Source organism: Limanda limanda, chromosome 3, assembly GCF_963576545.1.
Source record: "Limanda limanda chromosome 3, fLimLim1.1, whole genome shotgun sequence".
NCBI lineage: Eukaryota > Metazoa > Chordata > Actinopteri > Pleuronectiformes > Pleuronectidae > Limanda > Limanda limanda.
The window spans coordinates 32,880,468-32,904,217 of NC_083638.1; the positions used below are offsets into that span (position 1 = coordinate 32,880,468).

The following is a 23,750-nucleotide window of genomic DNA, read 5'->3' on the forward strand; positions in this document are numbered from 1 at the left end:
GGAGTTTATTGGCTATTTTCTATGTATGATTATATATTTTATTATATATCACGTTACATTCACTCTCGTCCTCTCCCGTAGTAATTTCATCAGGGCGGTCCTTGCTCAACCAGCCAATTATCGCAGAGCTGTGAGTTGGGAGCTGAACCTGATTGGTTTAAAGCAGTACACTGTTGCCGTACAGATAGACTATTGGTCAGACGGCTTGCGCTGACGCTGGAGTCCCGCCTGTTTTCTCCCGTCGGTGAGGACGTCGTCTCCATCCAGAGCAGAGGGGGAACCAGCAGAAAACCAGAAGCCTGGTGGACTGTTGGGAGGAAGAAAAGAGGGGAATCCCTAGCTGCTTCCCCGGGATTAAAACTCATGTTCCAGCGGGAGATCACAGCAGTCATTGCCGGTACTTCACTTACGGTACGTCGTCCCCTACTTGTGTTCCAGTGGCTGATAGTTTGACTGAGCCCTCTGCTCCTAGACTCACTGGTGTCAGATGACACGAAAGCACCATGCTCCCCTCTTTCCCATACGTGCAACATTCATATATATATTTGAGTGATAGTTCACAAATACTAGACCTTTATTGTAGCGATTGCTGTCATAATGTTGTTGTGGTGCTGGAAGGAAGAAGCCTTTTCTTGCTTTTTGAAGACACTGAAGTTTACACATTTTTGCTCCTTTCTTTGTTGAATGATTTAAGTCATTCTTAAAGATTTAAATGGACCTGCAATGTAAGGAACATGATCAGGGAGTTCCAGGGAGTGGCCTGTAGTAGTTGTTAAAGTGGGGGAGCCCAGTGGATCCTGAAAGGGCACAGTTAGCTTGTAACAGCTGCCTTATTCTGAAGAAGAGACAATCTGAAAATCCATTGCCTGAAGGTAGTTGTAGATCAATCATTAGCTAGTTGCATAAATCCTCATGGCTAAGAGTGTAAGAATGTTGACAGCAACGAATGAGGGATTTCCCCGGAGCTGATGGAATTAATTACACTAATAATCCATAAAACAGAATGTCTAAACTGTGGAATGTGAAATGTAACCTGACCACAGGCTCCCAGCTCCTTTACAAAAACAGAGCAAACCACCTTCAATGATTGGAAATATGCTGAGATGCCAGCTTCTCAGTTGTGGTGGTCCTGGATCAGTTCTCAGTGAAGGGGGGTAGGACAGGGTTTGCCCTGCATGTTGTGCCTGTCATGGACATTCAAGATCAATCTCTGAAACAGCGAAGCTGCAATTCCACCACAAGCACTTTCCCCAGGAACTAGGAACCTTTGCAGGAACCAAGATTTTTTTTGCAAAAATCAAAAGACCAAACTAAAGGAAACAAATATCTCAGGATGAAAAAGCAGTGCGATACTCGTAGGAGAAACTAATGCACCATCCCTCACTGAACGTTCCAGAGATTTCTGTGTTGTTGTGAATGTGTCCGAGCGAAGAATCTCCCGCTGCGTTCTTCATATATATATGAAAGGCAAGTCCAGACACAAGCAATCCTGCGAGCCACTTTGCTTTCACTTGTTCTCTTCTTACGTTGTTTAATGCTGTCTCAACTTCCTGCAATTGGATCAAAAGTCCAAACTATGCAAAACAGTGTTTTCACACTGTATATGATCCAAATGATGGTTTGTTTGATCTCGACCAAGACCACCTCTTTTGGTTGGACAAAGTTTTGGTGTGTTGAGCTGGACCATGGTCAAATGCAAATTAGGTGAGAAAGTCCCCTAAAAGTTCAAGGCAATCTTGGACTTATGATCAATGTGATGAAATATTTTGAGTAAATCTATCCTGGTGAGTTAACACAGTTTAAAATGATCTCTGCTCTTTTTTGGTGTCAACGAAACTGCTAGATTTAATTAAAGTGCAAGTTCCTTCCCATTGACGGGCCACCAATTTCTGACTTTCAAAAAGTTCTTACATCATCTCCAAACCACAAAGGAATTAAAGTATTGGAAAATATGCATCAAGAAGAACAACAGAAACAGAATGTATCTTTAGACTTGTTTTAAATCTGAATATTAAATGTAAAGATGTGAGATGGATCATGAGGCTGTGGGGGTTTTCCTCACAGTAAATCCTGCTGCACTGTTCTGAGGTTTCACGCAGCAGACAGCACCATCTGTTCTGCTTCCTGTAGCTACCTGCTGTGTTTGTGTGACTAAGAGGACAGTCTGCACTACTCTGTCTTCGATTTCATCCTCCATCGTTAGCTCTCTCACGATTGTCCTCCACTTCATTTAGTCCCATCTCCCTTATTTATCTGTCTCTCTTGTAAGCACACATACACTAACGCACACGCGCGAGTCAGACTGTTGTGTGAGTTGTGGTTGTCATGGAAACAGTTTCGGAAGGCAAAATACACATACTCCCTCTTCAGACACCATGTCTGATCTATATCTCTTTCTTTACTGTTATAGACTGGTCCCCTGCAGGATAGACCGTTTAACGTGGGCTCAACAATAATACTTTTTATGAACTATAATACTATTTCCTTCTTCTGTCAAACAATGTTGTGATATAGAAGAAGAAGTTTGACCTGTTCTCTGATGTGTGTTGTTCTTGGAATTAAAATACCATTATACTAATAGAAATTACATTGTGGCTTTTGCACAAGGATACATTCATTTTAATAAGGCTGCAACTTATAACAATTTTCACTGTGCTGACTTAAATATCTCAACAACTATTGGATGGATTTCCAGGAATCTTGGTTCAGATTTTCATTGATGATCTTTAGTGGAAGTGCTAGTGCTACAAAAAGGTAGTTGGCATCGACAAAAAGCTGTCGTACCTGCTGCAAAATGTACTTTAGGCAGCAAAGTAAATAGCTAATACTGAAGTAGATTGTGATTACAAAGCAGTAATATTCGGTTGTAGCACGTCAAAGTGGATCTACTTTAATATTCATATACAGTTGGGTAGTTCAGGCCACTGGTTTACAAACTAAGGGCCATTCCAAAAGGTCATGAGATAAATCTGAGGTAATACCAAATCTGTTAAATTCAGGGTCTGTCCTGTCTGATGTACTGTAGTCTATCTCTGCTAAGAGATCTGCTCTGTACCTGTATTATTCCTACAACTCAAGACTCCGTATGCTGGGCACCTGCGCTACCAGCTGTCTGCTTTTAGCTTTAACTGGTCGAACTGTGCTCGACTTGCTGGTGTAGGATACACGTTGTGTTTATATCTTCAAGGTTGCATAAAAAAACACTTACATGCTCCTTTTTTATGTAATGTTTGTATTAGACATCTTCCACCACAAACTAAAAACATACCTCTTCCGACAATACCTTGAATATAATTTTGAAACTAAAAATGTAGTAGCACGTAAATGGCACTTAATTATAGCACTTTGTAGTTTTGCTTTTTTTTTGAAGAAATTTTACTTTCTTAATTCTTGTTGTTCTGGGTTTGTACCCTCATGGTAGAATGCACTTATTGTAAGTCTTTTTTGATAAAAACATCAGCTAAATTAAATGTCATTTAAATGTGATAATGCTTATTTTTCTTAAAATAGCTTTATGTGTGGGACAAAATGTCATTACTGACTGAGAGATGTTTCCACCATGAAAACTACGCAGTGCTAATTTTCGTTTCTGGTCTATGTGTGGCCTTTGTATATCCAACAGACCTTTTGTTTGTCTGTCTTCCTGTGTGGAATATCAACATCCTCTTATGCTTCACCCCACCCAGTGAAATAAAAGTAGCCAAATCTCTCTACTACCTCTGTCTGCTGCAACAACCTCTTTTTCTCATTACTTATCTCTGTCCCTTCAAACTGCATCTTTTATGTCTGTGGAATACAGTCTGTGTGTTTCTCTTACTGTGAAGCAGATTAGCCTCCTCAGGACTGGAGCACCATGGAAAGAATGCTGTCTTATTTGTTCTGGTGTGGTTTGTATGTAGCTGAGAGCTTGTATGCCATGTTGATGGTGTACCCTCAGTCACTGTGCCTGGTTAAACACATTCCAATCCTCTCAAATTGTTTAGATTACTTTCTGCATCTCTTTTCTCTCAAGCTCTTTTCCAACCCTCCAATTTCTCAATCTGTCTCGTCTCCTTGGTTGGTCTGTGCCCTCTCTGCCTATCTCTGTCTGTTTTCTCTCCAGCTCAGTGACTGTCAGGCTTTTGACAGTCTTGGGATTCAAGTTTATGTCAGCATAGGTTCTGTAACTGACTGTTACTTGCAGTCCATCCTGGCCTAAACTAATTCACTCTGTTAGCTTCACCATTAACTCTAAAGGATGCATCCATTATATGTCATCACATCGAACTACCGACCTTCAGGAGGGAGAACGACCGCTCTACCCCTCAGCCACAGTCAGGGTTCAAGTCATTTACATACACAAACCTTCAGTTCTGAGCCAGAGTTATTATTTTAGTTATTATAATTACTAATTATATTATTAAAACACTTGTACGTTTGAAGTTCTTCCGCACTAGCTAAGTCCCCATCCGCCTGCAGATATCGCTATCATCAGCGTATGTTAGGGACATATTCTCAGTTGTGTACTTAAGGGTCACTGGGTGTTTTTCGGCTTTTTAATCACAAGATACCCCCTGCTAAGGCAGGCCCACCACAGGCTGATCAGACCTGGGTGTTTCTAACATTTTGACCTGGGTCTTACCTCTTGACCCGGAGCCATTGGCCATGGCCATTAGATGAATAATGGCGCACCACCAGAGTTCCAGTCCACTCTGATCCTATCCAGCATGCCAAAGAGGTGCTGTAAACTTATGGGCCCCAGTGACATAAGCACCCCGGAAGGACTTGGTCAGTGTTACAGTGATGTCTCTCGATTAAATTTGTCCTTTTTTTGCCTATCCAAATTAGGGATTTTCACCATTAACCAATTGAATATAAACTACCAATACGAATGTTGACTGTTTAATACTATCAACTAAATAAATAATAACTTCTGAACAGGTGTTTCCTCCCTGGGGTCTCCCAGTGAACATACTCTCATCAGAATAACCCTACAACATGTGGAGATTTGGCACTTTCTGAATAAAAAACAGTAGACTAGCTTTCCACTATGCTGACAACTGAGGTAGACCTGGCCTGGATATTAGAGTTGATTAATGTAATTGCCCAATGCCCACTGAAGATGCACACAGTTTATTCTCATGAGCACTGGAGTAACTGCATGCCTGTATTCCAGTACATAGTTTCTCAAATCAAGACTGGAGAATACTTTGTCCTACACTAAGGAGCTGGGCTTTAGATCCTTGAGCCTTTTAGCTGTAAGATGATTCACCCTAACACAGACGTTTATTGCCCAGTGTAAATGTAGATGAAACCCAGAGGTTTTACTGGCTGCATCAAAAAACAAAAACAACAACAAAAGACGCAGAATAGAGAACTGTATTGTAAGTGTAGGCAGTGTCTTATTCTTGAAGGGTGTGGGTTTCCATTTCTGAGTGGAAGTTTGTGTGTGTCTGTCTATGTTGAGATGTGTTTGTTTAGTACTTGATAATTATGGCTTGAAGCAGAGTTTGAGTTAGGGCAAGCAGAGGAATGTCTTTAGTCTGCTCCTGTCACTGAGACTTAACCATGGGCTTTATAAATACTAGATCGTGTGGATGTGTTTAATGATGTATTTTTTTTGGTATGAGTTTGTTCCGTTTGGTTGATTGAGTGACTGACTTTGCACACACACAAACACACACACACACTGCTGTCTTGTTTGGGTGGAACCACCAGATGATGTCAGTGGTTGCCTCTGGTGGCCTCAAGGTGATCTGTCTTCCAGATGTGGTGTATGGAAGCAGCAGATGGCTGTGGTGGGCGGAGTCAGTGGAACGCTCTGATTCCTCTCACTGACAGTTGTGGGTCATAGTCATCCTGTTTTAGGCCTAGTTTTGGTCTTAACTGAAAGGGACAGATTTTTATATCCCAAGGGCTTTTGTTAATGTTGAGTTATATGTATTTGTTTTTTGATATTTCGTGTTGTTAGTATTTAGTGTTTCAAAAAATCCATGTCACAGTTTAAGTGGATAATAGGTGATTTCAAATGTTTTGTTGAACCATCCCTATAAATGTATTATAACAGTACTATGTTGAACTATTTACTAAGTAAAATGGGCTTGGGTCTACACTCTATTATACAAGTTTGGCGCAACATCGTGATAGCAGAAGATGTAAGAGCGTTATATTATCATATGAGGTGGCAACCTGAACTCTAATGCAGGCAACCAGCACTAGTGGATCACGTCCCAAAACCACATCAGTGTCACTCCATCGTTTATCGCTGCCATGCCATATACGACAAGTCTAGAAAGAGATGGGAAACTATTACTGTGACCAACTCCATCTACTGATAGAATGTATGATTATATCCAATAGGATCCAAACCTCCAGAACAGCTCCTGTAGCAATTGTTTTGTCAACAACATAAAGCAAAGAGGGGCCCAGTGATTTTCTCCAAATTAAACATTATTTAGTTGTATCTGATCCCATCTGAACTCTCCTTATCCAGGTACGTAGTGGTATTTGGACGGGGCGGTGTGGTCTAGGGCAGACATGGGCAAAGTATGGCCTGCGGGCCGTATACGGCCCGTTGGGCTTTTTAATCCGGCCCGCCGAACTTGTCCAAATAATAAAAAAAAAAAAAAAATTAATTTTTTTTTTTTTTAAACTAACAATTTTGTAGCATTAAATGGCACGTACTTATAGAACTTTGTAGTTTTGCTCTATTTTTGAAGAAATCGTACTTTCTTGATTCTTGTTGTTCCGGGTTTGAACCCGCGGGGTTGAATGCACTTATTGTAAGTCGCTTTGGATAAAAGCGTCAGCTAAATTAAATTTGCCCGGGAGTGTGGTGTATAGGGCTCGAAAGGGCACATGATCTCCCTTCACTTTTTCCCTTTGCCCTGTGAGCCCTTCTGTAAAATGAGAGGATCAAGGAAACGAAAAGTGGACAATGAGTGCCGAGTGTTTAACACGTGTCGGCAACAAAATACTTTTTCACTGAAGTCCAATCGAAGGCTGTATGCCTGATATGCCGAGAAACTATCGCAGTTTTCATGGAGTACAACATCAGCCATCACTTTGCTATGAAACATGCTAACTACGCTAGCAAGCAGTCAATGCAAGAACGGGCGGCTGCAGCTCAGAGGTTGGCGACTAATTTACAGACTCAGCAACATTTTTTTTCACAGACAAACTGGGATTAAAGAGTCATCTACCAAGGCATGTTTTTTGGGGGGCATTCGAAATAGCAAAGGCTAGCAAGCCTTTCTCTGAAGGCAGGTTTTTGTTAAATGGCCTTGCAAATAAGTGCTTTGCTACTTGGTTAAGGCCAAATTAGGGCTGGGCGATTTTTCGATCCCGATTCGGGATCGCGATAAAATTTTGATCGATTTCGATTATCTCCTCGTGACATGTATTCGATCTCACGTGGCAAAAGTAAGCGCAACAACAGTGTCTGAGTCTGCCGGCTGCAGTCTGCAGGCAGGACACGACACGCCCACTTCCCATCGTGAGAGCTGCTGCAGTTGCGAGAGAGAGAACAAGAGAGAACGAAGTTGGAAAAAGGAGAAAAAATGAGTGAAACTGAAGTCGGGGACAGCGAAAATAATGCCGAATGTGAGAGCGACATCACTACATCACCCGGAACCGAAGACATTGTCGAAAAAAAGCGTAACGCGACGTCAGTTGTGTGGACGTGGTTTGGATACGGCTAAAAGGACGAGGAGCAGACGAAGCCGGCGGTCGGTACCAGCCAGGACGGGAAACACCACAAACCTTTTCAATCACCTGAGACGGCACCATCCCAGTGATTACACAGAGAGTTTGACTCTGCGGGCTCAAGTTTGCACGACACCAAACAAAGAGACAGGCAAGACCACTACGTCTCCTGTTAGCATCGCTAACGTTAGCATCGCTATGTTAGCAAAACAACAGTCCATCCAGTCGTGTTTTGCAGCCATTGCCCCATATGAAAATAATCGAAGCGGGGAAAAAATATAACGAGCGCTATTACTTATTGTTTAGCTACAGATATGATGCCCCTGAGCACAGTGGAGAGGGACGGCTTCAGGAAACTGATCAAAAACTACATATCGTGTTAAGAATCGAGATCGATCAATATGGAAAAACATATCGTGATAACATTTTTTCCCATATCGCCCAGCCCTAGGCCAAATCCTTTCATGTAATGATTTTTCCATGTCATTTATATTAGTTCAGAAAAACACTCCATCCATCTGTTCCTGGCCCGGCCCCTCTGTCAAATTTTAGAACCCATTGATGCCCGCGAGTCAAAAAGTTTGCCCACCCCTGGTCTAGGGGGTAGAGTGAGTGTTCTCCAACAAGAAGGTTGCCAGTTCAATCCCCACTCTTACCCATCTGCATGCTGAGGTGTCCTTGGCAAGATACTGAACCCCTAAATGGCCGATCATAAATGTTGAGTGTACTTAAAATGTTAGTCGCTTTGGACAAAAGCGTCAGCTAAATGGCATGTAATGTAATGTAATGTAAATAGTCGCCGGCAGATGTGGTTGGCTTTAGCGCTGAATTATGTCTATAACAAAGATTACCTACCTATATGGAGAATGCGGTTTACACTGCAACAGAATGAACAGATACGTCAAAGCTTTATTGCTGTCTGTGGAAGTTATTGCTGTCGACCAGCAGTTTTCTCACTCGAGGTAGCTCAGCTCTGGTCCTGTCTCTCTTCATGTGTCTCTCCTCTGAGCTCTGTTGCTGCCTTTTGAATTCAGGGAAAGTGAATTGGCTTACTAATCAGCTGAGCCACCTCTACATACCCCCATCACCGAACTCAGGCCAGGTCAGGCGACTTTGAGACCGGACCAGGCGGCGTGGAGAAGGGACCAGGCGGTTTGGCGGTCACAAAGCTGAATTCATACCTGTGCAACATCATCTTCCACATTGGTGCTGTTCATAACTCACATTAGTTTCAAGGCAAAAAGTTGAAAAAAGCCTTTTAAAGTGCATTTTCTTTCAGAGCTCAAGCTGGCACAGAATGCTGAGGTCTTTGGGATTGTATTGAGTATAGAAATTTGAAAGCCATATAACTTTTAAGCACATTTACAAAAAACTATACCAAACCTAATGAATGAGTATTTTGGAAACCATGCTTAGGTGAACATTTTTTATGGGGAAGTTTTAATGCTTTTCTTTATTTTCTTTCAATGTTTACTGTTTACAATGTCAAATGTCCTCATTAAATACAGTATAATCAGGTAAATATATGTAAAACCAATAAAACTAAAAATGAGACAAAAGTACTGTCTTCTGTTCATTTAAGGTCAGATCATTTTTCTACTCTACCACTGATGTCAACTCATCACAGGCTTGTGTGCAGCCAATCAGAAGAAAGTGGACTCATCATACATTTGTCTGTGCTATGAAAACCAACAGACTGACACATTGAACATCATTAAGGTTGATATAAAAGCTGTGAGACTCATTCAAGTCAGGAGTTGCAATCTGTAAATGAAACACTAAGATAAGAGATGGTAAAACAGTCTGAAGCTGAGCGGAGCTTCACATCCGGTCACTGGTAATATCACGCTAACACAAATATAAAGTGAGTGTTGTTCAATGGAAATCACAGACTTGCTAGTAATCCTTTCAAGGTGATTAGGCAATGACTATGGAAGATGGGAAGTTTTATTATGAGGATGTAAGCTCCTCTATCTTTCATTTCTTTCTATACATTGCTTCACTTTCCATTTCTCTCTTGGAATTTCATCATCTCCTTCACCTCAGAAACTTTTGTATAGAAAAAGAAGATGCTCTACATCCTCCACCTCTTTACCTAATAGTCTGCATTATGCAAATCTCTCTCTGCACTTCTCAGAGTAAGAGAAGCTTTGAAGCTACTGTGCCCTGCAGAAATTAACTATTTTTAGTTGGCCTACTCATCAGCTGAGGCAAGTCTTAGTCCCAGTGTTCATCAAAAACCATTATCAAAGTCTTGGAGAACAGCTAGAGAGTCAAATGTTCGTCTAACCTCTATCAATTATTGGTACTGTTTTTTTATGTAAACTGTGGATATTTAAAATTTCCTCTGTCAAATCAGGATTTTTCCTGGCCTAAAATTAGGCGGGGGGGTACAATGCCCATGGCAGACACCCAGGGAGCCATGCACAGCTCCACTATGTTAGCTTAGATGTTTGACCATAAAAGATGTGTGTTTTACAGTTTTGAGTAATTTATTACTCCTCTCTGTGTCTATATCATTCGTGCTGCACATTGCCAGCCAAATCGAGCCAAACCGAATGCGCCCCCCCACTCCTCCGGCTCTCCATACTTTGTTTAAGTTAACAAATTCAGCTGTTTTTACGCACTCTGAGTTTACATATGTGTCCAATCACACTGTTTGTGTGTGTTTTAGTGTGTCCGGCGGTTTGCGTGTCAGAAAGAGAGAAGTGAGCAGCAGAGTCAGTGTGTGTATTTGTGTGTGCCGTTACCTTTCCCTAAAATTCTGGGACTATCATAGATAAGCTATATGCAATTATTTTATAGCAATCAACTGCTTATAGTGATGAATTTAGCCTTGGTCAAACTCCACTATAAGGTGTCCACTGTTGAGTTATGTCAGGAGTGTAATGTCCACCTCTTTGTTTAAAGTTAAAAATAGTTCCAATAACAAACAGTAATGAATATTGACAGTTTCAGGGACTGCTTCATATTGATGTGGTTGTAAAGTGTCAAATTGAGTATTTGTGTTATAAGAGATTTTAAAGTATCAAGAAATGATTAGTTTTTCCCAATACAGCCTAAAAAAATTTGCAATATTATTTTTGAAAGCTATATTAATTAACCTTAAACATCAGGATCTGATTTTATTTGCTCCATCTGTTCCTAAAGCCTCATAAACCAAAGGGCAGCAAGAGTAGTAAAAGTGGCTTTATGTCTTAGAACCTCACTCACTCACATATATTAAAATAATTTCGACTCTATCCTTGAAGTCAAACACTCTGTCATTTAATATAGTAGATTCGCTTTGTTGTATTACTAAGTTGACCCTGTGTGAAACTGTTAGCTAGTTGCATGGTCTGTGTGTTCAGCGCAGGTTTATTTGAGCTTGTGCACATAGGGCGTATGCTGTGTGGAGCCACGGGAGAGAGTGTGTATTACAGGGGTAGAGGCAGAGAGAGATGAAGGAAGAGTCATCGTTCAGGAATGTACTGTATGAATTGCTATGTGGAGCCGCCTGCTTCAATAACACCTTGGCCCACCATGTTCATATACATGGTATATCAAGTGTAAAGTTCAATTCATCAGTTCATAAGACTAAAATGATCAATCCTTTCCCATTATCGACACCATGGATTGAAACTGTTCTGATCAGTTGTTCATCAGTTCATCTACAGTCATTAAATGGTTCAAACCTTGCCTTTGATTGAGCCTATGGCTGCAAAGAGAAACATCTCTCAGAAGAATCCTAAAAATTACTTGACTTGCTTACTAGCAGACTTTACTCTTTCTTATAGTAGGAGGTATGGAATGGGTCAATAGCATCCCGTGATTGATGGCTGTAATAAAACTTTTGTCCAGGACTCCATACTCTTCATTGTGTTGCTGCTTTGTATGGTTTCTATTGCTGGGCTGCCCTGCTGCCAGGGGTAATAATGAGCAGGAGAGAGCAATCAAAAAATAAAAGAAGACGGTCACCATCTGTGAGCTACGTTATTTTGTTTGCCTGCTTTTTCAAAGGGAAAAGCCTGTTGCTACGTATATGAATTTCCGATTTGAAAGCAAACATTTAGTCTTGTGAGCTTCTATTCTGTGTTTAGGCTCACGGTTTCAAGCTGCCTACAGCTGAAAAGCTGTGTGTGATTATTATTCCTGCCGTACTTATTTGCGATGTATGTGGACTGACAATGGAGTTACATTTACACTTGTGTTGAATGTGGTCACAATATGTCCCTGACCACCTCTGGAGGTGATTTAACCAATCAGATCATTATCTGTCCTCAATGTGTCTTTGGTGCATTGTAATGTAGGAGTAAATGTACCTGTTGCTAACCACAATCAAGACCACAATCCGTGTTCAGCAATCCATTTCTCCCTAGCTGCATGTGGCCCCTTTGTAGTGGCTGCCTGGCTTTGTAAAAAATATGTAGCCTTTAGAGTACTTTGAATTAAAAATAAATCACTCACAAACCCAAAGAAGAAACCTCACAGGGGTCAACATAAGTTAATAGTGCATGGACAGACTGGTTTGCTTTCATCGCCACCTTGTCTGGGTTTACCAGATTGATCTACTGCTGGGAAAAGTTGACAAACAACAAAAAATGTCATGTTGAAAGACATTTGAAAAACATCCCACTCCATTTGTTAACATTGTTGTTTAAAAAATAACCTTTTGACTTTACTTATTGAGATGATAAATAGGGACGGGAATCGGCAGGGACCTCCCGATACGATACTATCACGATACTTAGGTGGCGATACGATATGTATTGCGATTCTGTGGGTATTGCGATTTTGTAAGTATTGCGATTCGATATTACGATTTCCTGGGATTTCTTTTGGTTATTTTTTTTTTTAAGTACTGGACCATGGAAAAATGTTGAATCATACCTTCAAATACAACACAGTCAAATTCACTTAGAGCTTTACAAGTTTTATTTCAAATATTAACATTAACTTAATGACTGCTGGGCAACCAATAGAGAAAATAAATAAAAATGTGCCCTATTATTGTATAGCCCCTGTCAACTGCACACAAACTGACAGATTAAGAAATGTAAGCTACCTAGGCTACTTTTAAACAATAAATAAAAGGTAAATTAAATAGAATGAATAAAAGTTTACTTAAAATATAAAATTTGAAATAATCAAAAAGAAGGCTACTGTTGTTTGCATGTAGGCGATACAAAGCTAGTGTTTGGGTATGTTTAGATTCTTGTGCAAAAACAAGAGCTGGTCAACATGCTCTGGGGTGATGTTCCTCCCCCCATATATCCCCCCCCGTATAAACCAATAAATATGTTTTAAAAAAAATATATTTTTAAATCGATTTGGGAGGCAGCATGGCGATTTAAAATCGTCATTCACAAGAATCGCGATTTGTAACTGTATCGATTTTTTCCCCCATCCCTAATGATAAACCTTGCATCACAATAGTTGAGGCCTTGGGACATTTAGGTGTAGTCCTTTGTGGGTTAAGTTTGTTATTAGTAAGTATGTTATTTTTCACCACATTGTTGTAGCTCTAAAATCTCAGATCTTTTGCTTTGATATTATTAAGGAAATTATGCCTGAATAGTTATCTCACTGAATAGACTGTGTACAAGCCTGGACATATTGAGTTATTCCTGTGGAAACCTTTTTAGTCTGGGTGGGGGGAGAAAAAAAAATCTCCAGCTCTGCTTTTATGTTTGGAAATCTCCCACTGGCTCTGTTTCAAGAACTCTAAGTAAGAAAAGGAAGAGGTTTGAAGTAGAAGTTTGGAACTAAAACTGATATGATTAGGCTTACATTAGAGCTGGAGGCTTGCTCTGTCGGCCATTTTTAAAATAATGGGAAGGCTTTGTTTCATCAAAAGAAATATCAGTTAAATAATACTGTTTGTGAAAATGGCAATTCAGCTCTGTACTTTCTAATCTACTCTTATGTACTTGTGAGTTGATTGAATGAGTGAGGACTTACTGACCAGACCACATCTTTATGAGTCACTTATTTCGGTCATTTTGTGGACTGCCTGGAACCCATGTCACTCACATAATTGTACTTTTCATACAGTGTTTCTAACTGAATTAGTTTCTGTTTGTAATAGGAGACAGACATTGTTTTATTAGGGGTATAAGCCTGTGGTTGGCAGGGTGCCAAGCATGCAAAGCAGTGTGGCCAATTGGAAAAACTTGCACACCAAGTCCAGTTCATGAATGTCTTTTTTGTAGGCCATCTCACATATGCTATGCATATTTCTTCAGTGCTTCATGTTAGTGTTGACAGTCTCAGATTAATCCATCATGCTTGGTCCAAAATTCAGTGGGAAAAGACATGTAGTTGTGACAGACTGGACATCTGTTGAAAGGCCAACTTTAACTACAGAATGTTGGGAAAATGAAGATGCCAGATAAGTGTATCTGTGTGGAGTTAAAGCTGCTCAATAGTGGATTTCTCATGTTTAGAACAACTGCCACCTCAGGTACACACTTGATGTTCTTGAACAGATGTCAAGTTAAATGTGATTTTTTTTTTAGTGTCTTTTTTCTTCAGATATGGCACAAATGTTCAAATGAACACAAACATGACCTGGTTAGATTTTGGTGATCGAATGTCATTGTCACACTTGTCTGTCTCCTTCTCATGAACGCGATCTCTCAGGAACGCCTCTCAGGGAATTTCTTCACATTTGGCAAAAACATTCACTTGGATATGGATTTAGATGGATCTCCTCACTAGAGAAAACTTCAATGGATTGCCAAGATAAGTTCAATTTATCCTGTGGGGAACATGAATAATTAGTAAATTATTATTGTTAATGTTATTGATGTTGATATATTTCTTTCAAAAGCTGTTTTCAGACATGACCTGCAAAGGAACTCCGGAGAATTGGTTCCGGACATTCTCTGCAGTTTGTCTTTCACACATGAACAACACAGAAGGGGGTTCTCTCTTAAGACTCGTTCTCAACAGCAAACAAATCTTCTCAGGATTGAGATGAGGGATGGTGCAACAGGCAGAGGCAGGATGTAACGTTTAAGTGCATGTCTGAAAAGCAGCTATTATCACAAATATCAACATCATGCACACAAACTGAGGTGGAGGCCATGTTGAGCTTCAGGGTCAACCAAAGTGAAAACAGTTTGTACAACTTACTCATTTTACCTGCTGAAGTTGTTGAGATATTCCAGCCCATGCAGGGAGTGAAACAACAAACCTTCTCCTGTCACTACATTACTTACACTCCTGCACTCATCCCGCTGTCCCTATAGATCAGTGGTTCTCAAAGTGGGGGGCGCGAACACTCTCCAGGGGGGGCGCGATGTCACAGATGGAGAGGAAAAGAAAAAAAAAGTTATTTTTTTTATTCATTGCTTTATAAACAGTCTTTTTAAAGACTCACTACTTACTTAGTAAAACCTTACTGCACGTGCAGTAGGCCTATTCTTAGGAGTAATAAGGAGTCATTTGCTCCACAGTCTTTTTAGAAAGCTCGTAGCCCCAAGAGCTAGCCTTCTAGCTAGCTAACTTCTTCCAACTGCAGCTAGCCCTTTTCTCCTTATCACCTACCTTTACATCTTCAATCATCCACCGTGTTGCAACAAATAAAACACCAGCACTTGAATACTATTCTGTGCTATCCCTGTCTACATTGTGTACTGTTTGTTTTGTTAGGGACCATTGCCTAGCACAACCTTATTCATTATTTGTAAGTCACTCACAGCCACACAAGTCGCTCACAGCCACACAAACAAACACACTCACAAGACCACGACGTTGCAATTAAAACTTTATTAACTTCACACACACTGTACTATGGACAAGTTTCTGATTCATAAAAGTCAGGCAACCGATGCGCCAGTTGCAAAGAAGCCAAAGCTTCGCAAAGAAGACGAGAGCTATTTGCAGTTTGGTTTCACCGTCACTGGCACGACTGAGCAACGTCCTCAGTGTGTTTTGTGTGCCGAGGTGCTGGCAAATGACAGCATGAAGCAGTGCAAATTTAAAAGCACCTCGACACCAAACACTCTGACTTGAAAGAGAAGCCTGTGGACTTCTTTAAACGTAAACGTGATGGCCTCCAGCAACAACAAACCACCATCTCCAAGCACAGCACTGTCTCCAAGCAGTGTCTGGAGGCATCGTATGTAGTTGCTAATACAATTGCTGAGCTTGGCAAACCCCATACAATTGCCGAAACACTGATTTTGCCGGCCGCGCAAGACATGTAGAATAATGATAGGAGAGAGTGCAGCTGCTAAACTCAACGCAATGCCTATGTCAAATGACACTCTGTCATGCCGAATATCAGAAATGCCTTGTGATAAAATAGTAATAATAATTGTCTGTATGGGCCTAACAATAACAATAGCCTTACCTTGACATGTAAGTCCTATCAATAACAATATGCTATCTATCTATCTATCTATCTATCTATCTATCTATCTATCTATCTATCTATCTATCTATCTATCTATCTATCTATCTATCTATCTATCTATCTATCTATCTATCTATCTATCTATCTATCTATCTATCTATCTATCTATCTATCTATCTATCGATATATAGTGGTGTAGTTGAGGGCGGGGGGGTGGGGGGCCCCAACTACCCCTAACCAGCTTTGGGGGGGCCCAGCTTGCAAAAGTTTGAGAACCCCTGCTATAGAGAGATGAATTCTCCTCTTCTTGTATCATCTGCACTGATACAACTCAACCACCTTCAGACCTAGTCACCTGAGGGAGCAAGGGGGGGAAGGATTTGATTCATGTTTTGGACATGCTCCACATGGAATTCATGTTGCTGCAGTATAATAAAACCTTTCATCTGCATGAAATAAGCTGGAATACAGAGCCATGTTTACAATGACACAGCCATTTAGGTAGGGTCATGGCAGTACATACCAAGCTTCTAGTAAATAGAGAAATGATGGACAGGGAAAGGTTGACATATTTCACATATTTCTCTGTTTACTCGAGGGGAGTTTGTCACAACACAAGACACGATATAGACTGACAATTGACGGAAGTCTGCAAGTCAGCTAGAGTCTGATTCCCTACCAGAGATAATTTGTTCTCATTTAGAGAAAAGAGTCACTCACCTCACCACACACACACAATTTGGCTAGCACTGGGGGAAATCCTTTGTAGCAGCATGCTGTTTCCCCCTTCATGGTCCCAGTGACATAAATCAGTGCTGTGAGCACACTAACAGTCTGTCGTTTATGGTGCATGTGTGTGTTTTGTGTTGGCCATGACCACTCTGCTCAGACATGACTGCTGCTCATTCCAGCAACAGACGACAAAGAAGCCATTTCGATTTCAAGTGAAATGAAACTGTGATGTGTGTGATTGTTGTTGGCCACAATGCCTTTTTCCAATACAGGGTCAACTATGATCTGATGATTTGTTTGTAATGTAGAATAGTGAGTTGAAGTTGAACATTAAATCAATGTTTGGACTGTATAACATATGGTCAAAGAGTTTATTACCCCACAGCCTGATCCACTGGTTGGCTGTGCATTTATTAGGCCCATGTGAGGGTGGGGTTCAAATGGAGGTTGGGCAAATAAAGGGGAGAAATAGCAAAGCGTGAGACAGAGGAACAGTGACAGAGTTAAAGTATAGTTCATGAAAAATTCTGTTTTGATGAACAGCAAAAGCTGTGTTTTGTAATTCATCTCAAGCTGTGATAACTGAAGTCACAGAGGCATCAAGGTAAGAATGATTGAAAATAACTTCAAAATTAGACTTGAGTCTCCATTCAGCTCTCATATGGAAAGAGTTTAACCCCTAGTCTGATAGATTTTAATTTTAGTTGTCTTTAACAGCAGCTACGAAAATAAGTTGTATTGTAAATGTGTTGCATTTAAATGTCCCGGGTAGAGATGTCACGAGAACCGATACCTACCATACCTTTCGATACTAACATAACAAAACTATGCCGATGCCCAAGTTTTTGAAGTACCGTAGGCACCGTCAGCTTCGATGCCAGCAGCTGTTAGCAACTTAGCATTAGCATGGTGCTGCGCCAGTCGACGTTTACATTCTGAAAACCAAGACGGCAACTGCGACTGCAGCGTTCGCCCCACCTCGACTTGTTTATTAAAAAGGCACAAAGAGTCGTGTATGGAAGTATTTTGCGTTTGACGCCGGGTTTACACCGGACACGGAAGCAACGCCGCCGCTCCGCGCTAATCCTTAGCGCGCCGGCACATGGTTGTTTACACCGGAAGCTGAAGCGGCGCATGGGAGTGGATGGGAGCCAGCTGTTATTTAAGGCTTGGTGCTGCGCTTACGAGTCGCTTTGGCGTCGCTTCAGCGTCCGGTGTAAACCCGGCGTGAGGCAGATGTATCATTTAATGCATAACGTGTATCACAACAAAGCGTCACTCACATGCGACCGCAACTACCGTATAACCCTCAGTATATGCGCAGCGCAAGCACATTGAATTACCGTATATGACATTAACAACATCCAAATAATGCACTTTTTTTTACCGTGGTATCGAAATTGGCATCGAGAATCGTGTTATTTTACTAGTATTGGCACCGACTACTGAATTTTTAGTATCGTGACACCCCTAGTCCCGGGTTACAGTACGGAGTTACACAACGGAGTTTCAGTCCCGAGTAACGTCTACACTACTCAGTACCGAGCACAGCGACACGGCACATCAGGAGAAATATAGCATAACTGCTGGTCTCCAACAGTAACGTTCTCAGAAGGAATCTTCACAGACACATATTCTTTCTAGCATTCCTCCACGCTGCAGTGTTTCTTCTGTGTTGTTTGTTGTGGTTAGCCTGTGATAGTTAACAAGCTGTTAGCTCAGCAACACGTCTGCTTGGTGTCGCGTTCGGTGTGGAGGGGTGTAGGTGGTGGTGGGGAGCGGGCATGGTGGGTTTGGAGGCTGGACTTATACCGGCTGGGTGGGACTGGGAGATGTGTGAGAAACCAAATGACTCATACAGGGGAGGAACTACAAAACAAAATGTTTCGATAACCTATTTCTTAGAATGGACTGAGTGAAAAAGTCAGCGGAGTGACTGATTCCATACTTTGAGGGTCCCTAGTGACCCCCTTCAAGTCATTATGGAGAGTAATAGCCCAGACAATGTATTTTACACGATATGGGTCCTTTAATTTTTCAGTTATTTCTGTCACAAAGTCGGGGTGTGTCTGTCTCTATATAATGGCAGTGTTTCGTACTGAAACCTCCTTTGGCTGAACTCTGGAATGCATTTTTGCACAGAGCAAGGACTGTGGATATTGTTCCCCATCTCCTGAATTAGAGAGGCTTTAGGAAAGGAGCTCTGCAGGGTCAGCAACCAATAACTCTTTCAACTCACTTATGGTCACGTGAATACCATTATCATTTTGGAGGGGTCTGTGATTTAGATTTAAACTTATAATTATACCATATAGTTTGAGTATACACACACAAGACCATTAAAAGGATGACTCCCAAATTGCTAAATCCTCTGCTGTATAACCTACATATACATATATATTTTGTGACCAGCATTCAGATATTTACAATTGAAAAATACATGTTCACTCCTCTCTGTCATGTCACTGTTTTTATATTTTACCAGATACATTCCTAATTTTGCAAAACACATAATATCTTTGGCATTTGGATCTTAAAAGAAAAGCTATGATAATGGTAGAATAATAGTAGTAAATGAAAAAATTTAAGCAAAGCACATTTACTTGGATTTCTTAGTTGTTTTCCTTTTTTCCAAAACTATGTTGCATTTGGGGATGCATATAGGAAGAATAAAGATGTCTTGCTTGGAATTAGTGGGTCATTACCAAAACTGAGTAGATGTTAATCAGTGCTTACTGAGACACAGTTGGATAAAAAGTTGAAGTTGTTAATTTGCAAAAACTAAACAAATATGCTTATGATACAATATGGCTGAGAGTTTCAATATACTGTAGTTAATGGTGGTGTTACAGTACACAAACAAATTAACCACTTAAACTACACCGTTATTGTATGGTTTTCATTATTATATACTGTATATATGTATATTTCTTGCTTCTTTTTTTTTTAAATTGACTTGTCCACATTGTTTGCAGAGTGTTGTAATGCCCTGCTGGGAGCAACAATGTTTCCCACTGTGGAGAACACTCACTCTAGGGACAGAGGTTTATGAAGGGCAGATCTGACTCTTTAGCTGAAATGTGGACAAGAGTGATATTTGTAATGGGGCTTGATTACTTTCAGTGTGTGTTTGAACCCTGCGTTCTCAACAACAGAACAGTTGTATGTCCGCTGCTGTAAAAACACTGATGTTCGTTATTGCTTTGACGTGTAGTAGTTTAAATGAATTATCCACAAGTCATGTGTACATAATGTACACAAGAGACACATTCTTGTTTTTTTATTGTGATTGGGAGATATTTTTAGGAAAGGAACAGATCTCTCAAAATACATATTGTTTGCCTGGGCATAAAAACAGGCTATTCACACTATAGCCAGTATGACGTCAAGTTCAACTCCTTAATGTCTGCTTATCAGCTCTGTCCTGGAAGCACAATACAGACTCATAATTACCAATAACTGGACTGTTATGGCACATTGGACTATGGTATATAATTGGAAACATTAAAGTTATTGATACTACTTTACAGTGTACATCAAGTTCTGTTTAGTTGTGCTGCAAGTTTTTTATTTTATTTAGAATGTTACCTTAATGTACATCATGTTAGTTTGTGTGGAGGAACATTGGCAAAAAGTTCTTAATTGTGCCCTCTCCTGAGCCGCCAAAATGCCAAACCTTTATTTCCTCTCTTTCCTTCTGGTTCCCTGTGAGTTCCCGCAGTTCCAGAGCTCCCCTGCCTCCTCTGGAGGGGAGGGAGGAAGCCACAGGAGGAGGGGAACAGGAAGAACAAAAGCTTTTCTTGGCCCAGAGAGTCTGAGGCCAAACTTCACCACAGCCAGAAATGGGATATCTTTCTAGAAATCCTCAACCAGAAGCTGGTAGTGTATGTGGACTTATAAACAAAGTCCACTAAAAGAGCATGCAAACAGACACAGGTTATTTGGCAAGTGATTTTGAGTATTGGGAAAATAAAAATAAATATGTGAAAGAAAAGTGAAAAACAACATTGGTGGGTTATTATAAGATAAAAGGAAAATAACGGATATAAAATCAGTACAATTTCTAATAAATACATCTAACCACATGAAAAATACATTTATGATATTAAATCTTTAGTGCCTCAGTGTTTTGCTGTGTATGAACGTTTTAATGGCAGGTATTGAAAGAGAAAAGGGAGATGAGCTCAGAATAGTTCATCAGTGTCTGGTATCGTTCATTTTAAGCCTCCAGATAAATTAAATTAATTCACTGTATTCATCTTAGGAAAATCACAATGTATTACAAGGGGAGACACCAAGTTTATTTTTTGTGAATTAAGATGCATGATTCTTAAAGATGCATTAATAGATTTGTGGCAGCTTGGGGGCAGCGCAACAACCTGATAATGCATTGATTAGAAGGTCGTCTACTTACACTTCCAGGAGACACAAAGTAACATTGGTATTCAGAGTCCAATAATCAATTCCCTTTTAATTTAATTTTATCCTCCTATGAAAAATATCTGGCTCTTAAGCTGCTCAGGGCTCCACTGTGTTCAGCAGCTAGTTGTCAAGACAAATCATAATATCCCAAAGCATGAAGTCAGGTTCATTCTGCATGATATTCCAAACTTCAAATGATTGGATTTACTACTTTATTTATTATTTATAACCCAGAGAAGCTTTATTGTACATGGAGCTGCTTAGAATTCAGCAATAGAAGTAGTTTGAGCCACCTGTGAAGCAGCTGTCCAGCCTGTCTATCAGGGTTGGAGAGCAGACCAGGGGCCTCATTTATAACCATTGAGTACACACAGGGCCTGAAAGACACGTATGCCATTTCTCACGCAAACGTTGGGATTTATAAAAACAAACGTGACACATTCTCCCAAGAATGTGCCCACTTCCCCCCTAACTCTGACCCATGCGTACGGACATTTTGGAGACGGGAAAAGTACGCTGCAGATGTGAGGTTGTGAATTGAAGCAGATTATTGATCCACTTCATCATTAACTTTATAATGAGCTGCGTTATTTGTGTTCACGTAACATAACTGTTCCATAAGAACCTTCAATTGAAAAAGATATTATGCAACTTACAGCAAATAATGCCCATTAATTGTCTATTAACTATTAATTGTCTTATTGACAATTAATAGTTTTTGATAATATCTTCTAACACTGTGCGTGTATCATCCAGGACGAGTGTGTGTAAAATCGCTGCAGTGAATGTGATTGTGTACTTTATTATTAACATCACTGCTGTCCCATAAAAAATCGCTCTTCACCCCCACCTCACTAACAAACACTTCCATGTCAGTGTCAGAAAGTTCCACTTCCTCCTCTCATCGCTTGATGTCGTGACTTATGGTGGAAACCCATTGATCAGCAGGATCATTTAATATTCATGAGGTGCTTTGCATTGACAGTTGGACCGGGGTTTGAGGCAGATCCAAGTACAAACGTTTCCAGGTGGACTGTGATTTATAAACTGAACATTGCCTGTAGGTGTGCGTACACTTTTAGCATAAATCCTATGCAGTGCATTATAAATGATGCCCCAGGACTGTCTCTGCTCAAAAGCAGCTCACTGTGTCTGTCAGTGGTTTTCCTGGGTGTCTTTCTGTGTTTTAAAAGTAGTCTATATTTCTTCGGATCATGTTTGAATTGTTTTATGCTCGAACTTGGCTTATCTCCAAGGCACATGAGGGTTACATTTGTACATGCATGTGTTACTATTTTGTTCTGATTGCATTTCTTCCTGATGTTGTTTTTCCCTAGGTTGACTGAAGAGGATGAGGATGTTCTGCTGAATCCACCCAACTCTCACAACCCTTCCTTCTCCTCACTGCCCTCATTCTAACCACTGCCTTCATCATGAACCACACTCCCAGCCCCCACCTCTCAGATGGTGGTAGGTCAGCTGGAGGCGGGCTGCTATGTAGCCTGGGTCTGGGATCTGACAGGGGGATCTGCTCCCCGGACAGCCTAACCCATACCCCCAGCCCCACAGGGGAAACCCCTAGCTCCAGTCCCCCACTGCTGCTGTCACCCGGGTTCGGAGGCCTTGGGCTGGGATCCCTCTGCGCAATGGGTGAAGGAGCTGGGGCCGACTGGGAGAGCAGGGAGGAGCTGCGGCTCAGGGAGTTGGAGGAGGCTCGGGCCCGTGCGGCACAGATGGAGAAGACCATGAGATGGTGGTCGGACTGCACTGCCAACTGGAGAGAGAAGTGGAGCAAGGTGGGCTGCTGGTTACTGAACAAAAGTTGTGCATGTATTTATCAAGGGATATATACGTTTAAGTCACAGCTTTTATCTTAATCGTTTTTGTGATTCATTTGATAAAATAGATGGAATACAATTAACTTAATAACGTTATGATTCCATTCATTGGTAAACCCACCGCTCCAGCTTATTAGTCAGTAAATTCTTACATACAATACTCTTATTGACAACTCTTCAACCATCATGCTGTTCCTGAGTCCTCCTTAGTAACTAAATATTTTGTTCACTGTATTAAAAATATTACCATTCATATCCATTTCATTTGCATTAGTACAAATATGTTTTACAGTGTAAAAACATTCTCCAGTGATTATAATTAACATGATTGTTTTGAAGGCACATCACAGGAAAATATATAATGGACATATCTGCAATCTCAAAATGTTAGTTGTGGAACATATCTGCTCATTTTCTTCAGAGTTTAAATATGTCATTTCATTTCTTTCAATTTACATTTGTGGGACCTGAAGTATGATGAACATATATATGGTTATGTTCAGTTAGTCTTTCTCCACATTCATTTAAGTTCCCTTTGACTTCTGACAACTGAAACATAATCACTAAATCTTTGAGTCCAAGTGAGAACTGATCAATAGATGAAGAAATGTCCTGAAACCGTATTGAGATATCACATACAATAATAGGCCAACAACATGTTTTTTGAGCTTACCATGACCTTTGACCACCAAAATCGAATCAATTAATCAGCAAGTCCAAGTGAATCGTAACAG

The 23,750-nt window shown here is 40.6% G+C and overlaps 1 protein-coding gene across 1 annotated transcript in view; it reads left to right on the top strand.

Moving 5' to 3' along the window:
• Nucleotides 1-289: 289 nt before the first annotated feature.
• Nucleotides 290-23,750, top strand: part of ccdc102a (coiled-coil domain containing 102A) — a 51,233-nt gene continuing 27,772 nt past the window's right edge. Inside the window, exons 1-2 of the mRNA XM_061068052.1 lie at nt 290-411; nt 22,516-22,974. Of these exons, the coding sequence (XP_060924035.1) occupies nt 22,612-22,974 (363 nt within the window). The 5' untranslated portion in view covers nt 290-411; nt 22,516-22,611. The remainder of the gene's footprint in view (nt 412-22,515; nt 22,975-23,750) is intronic.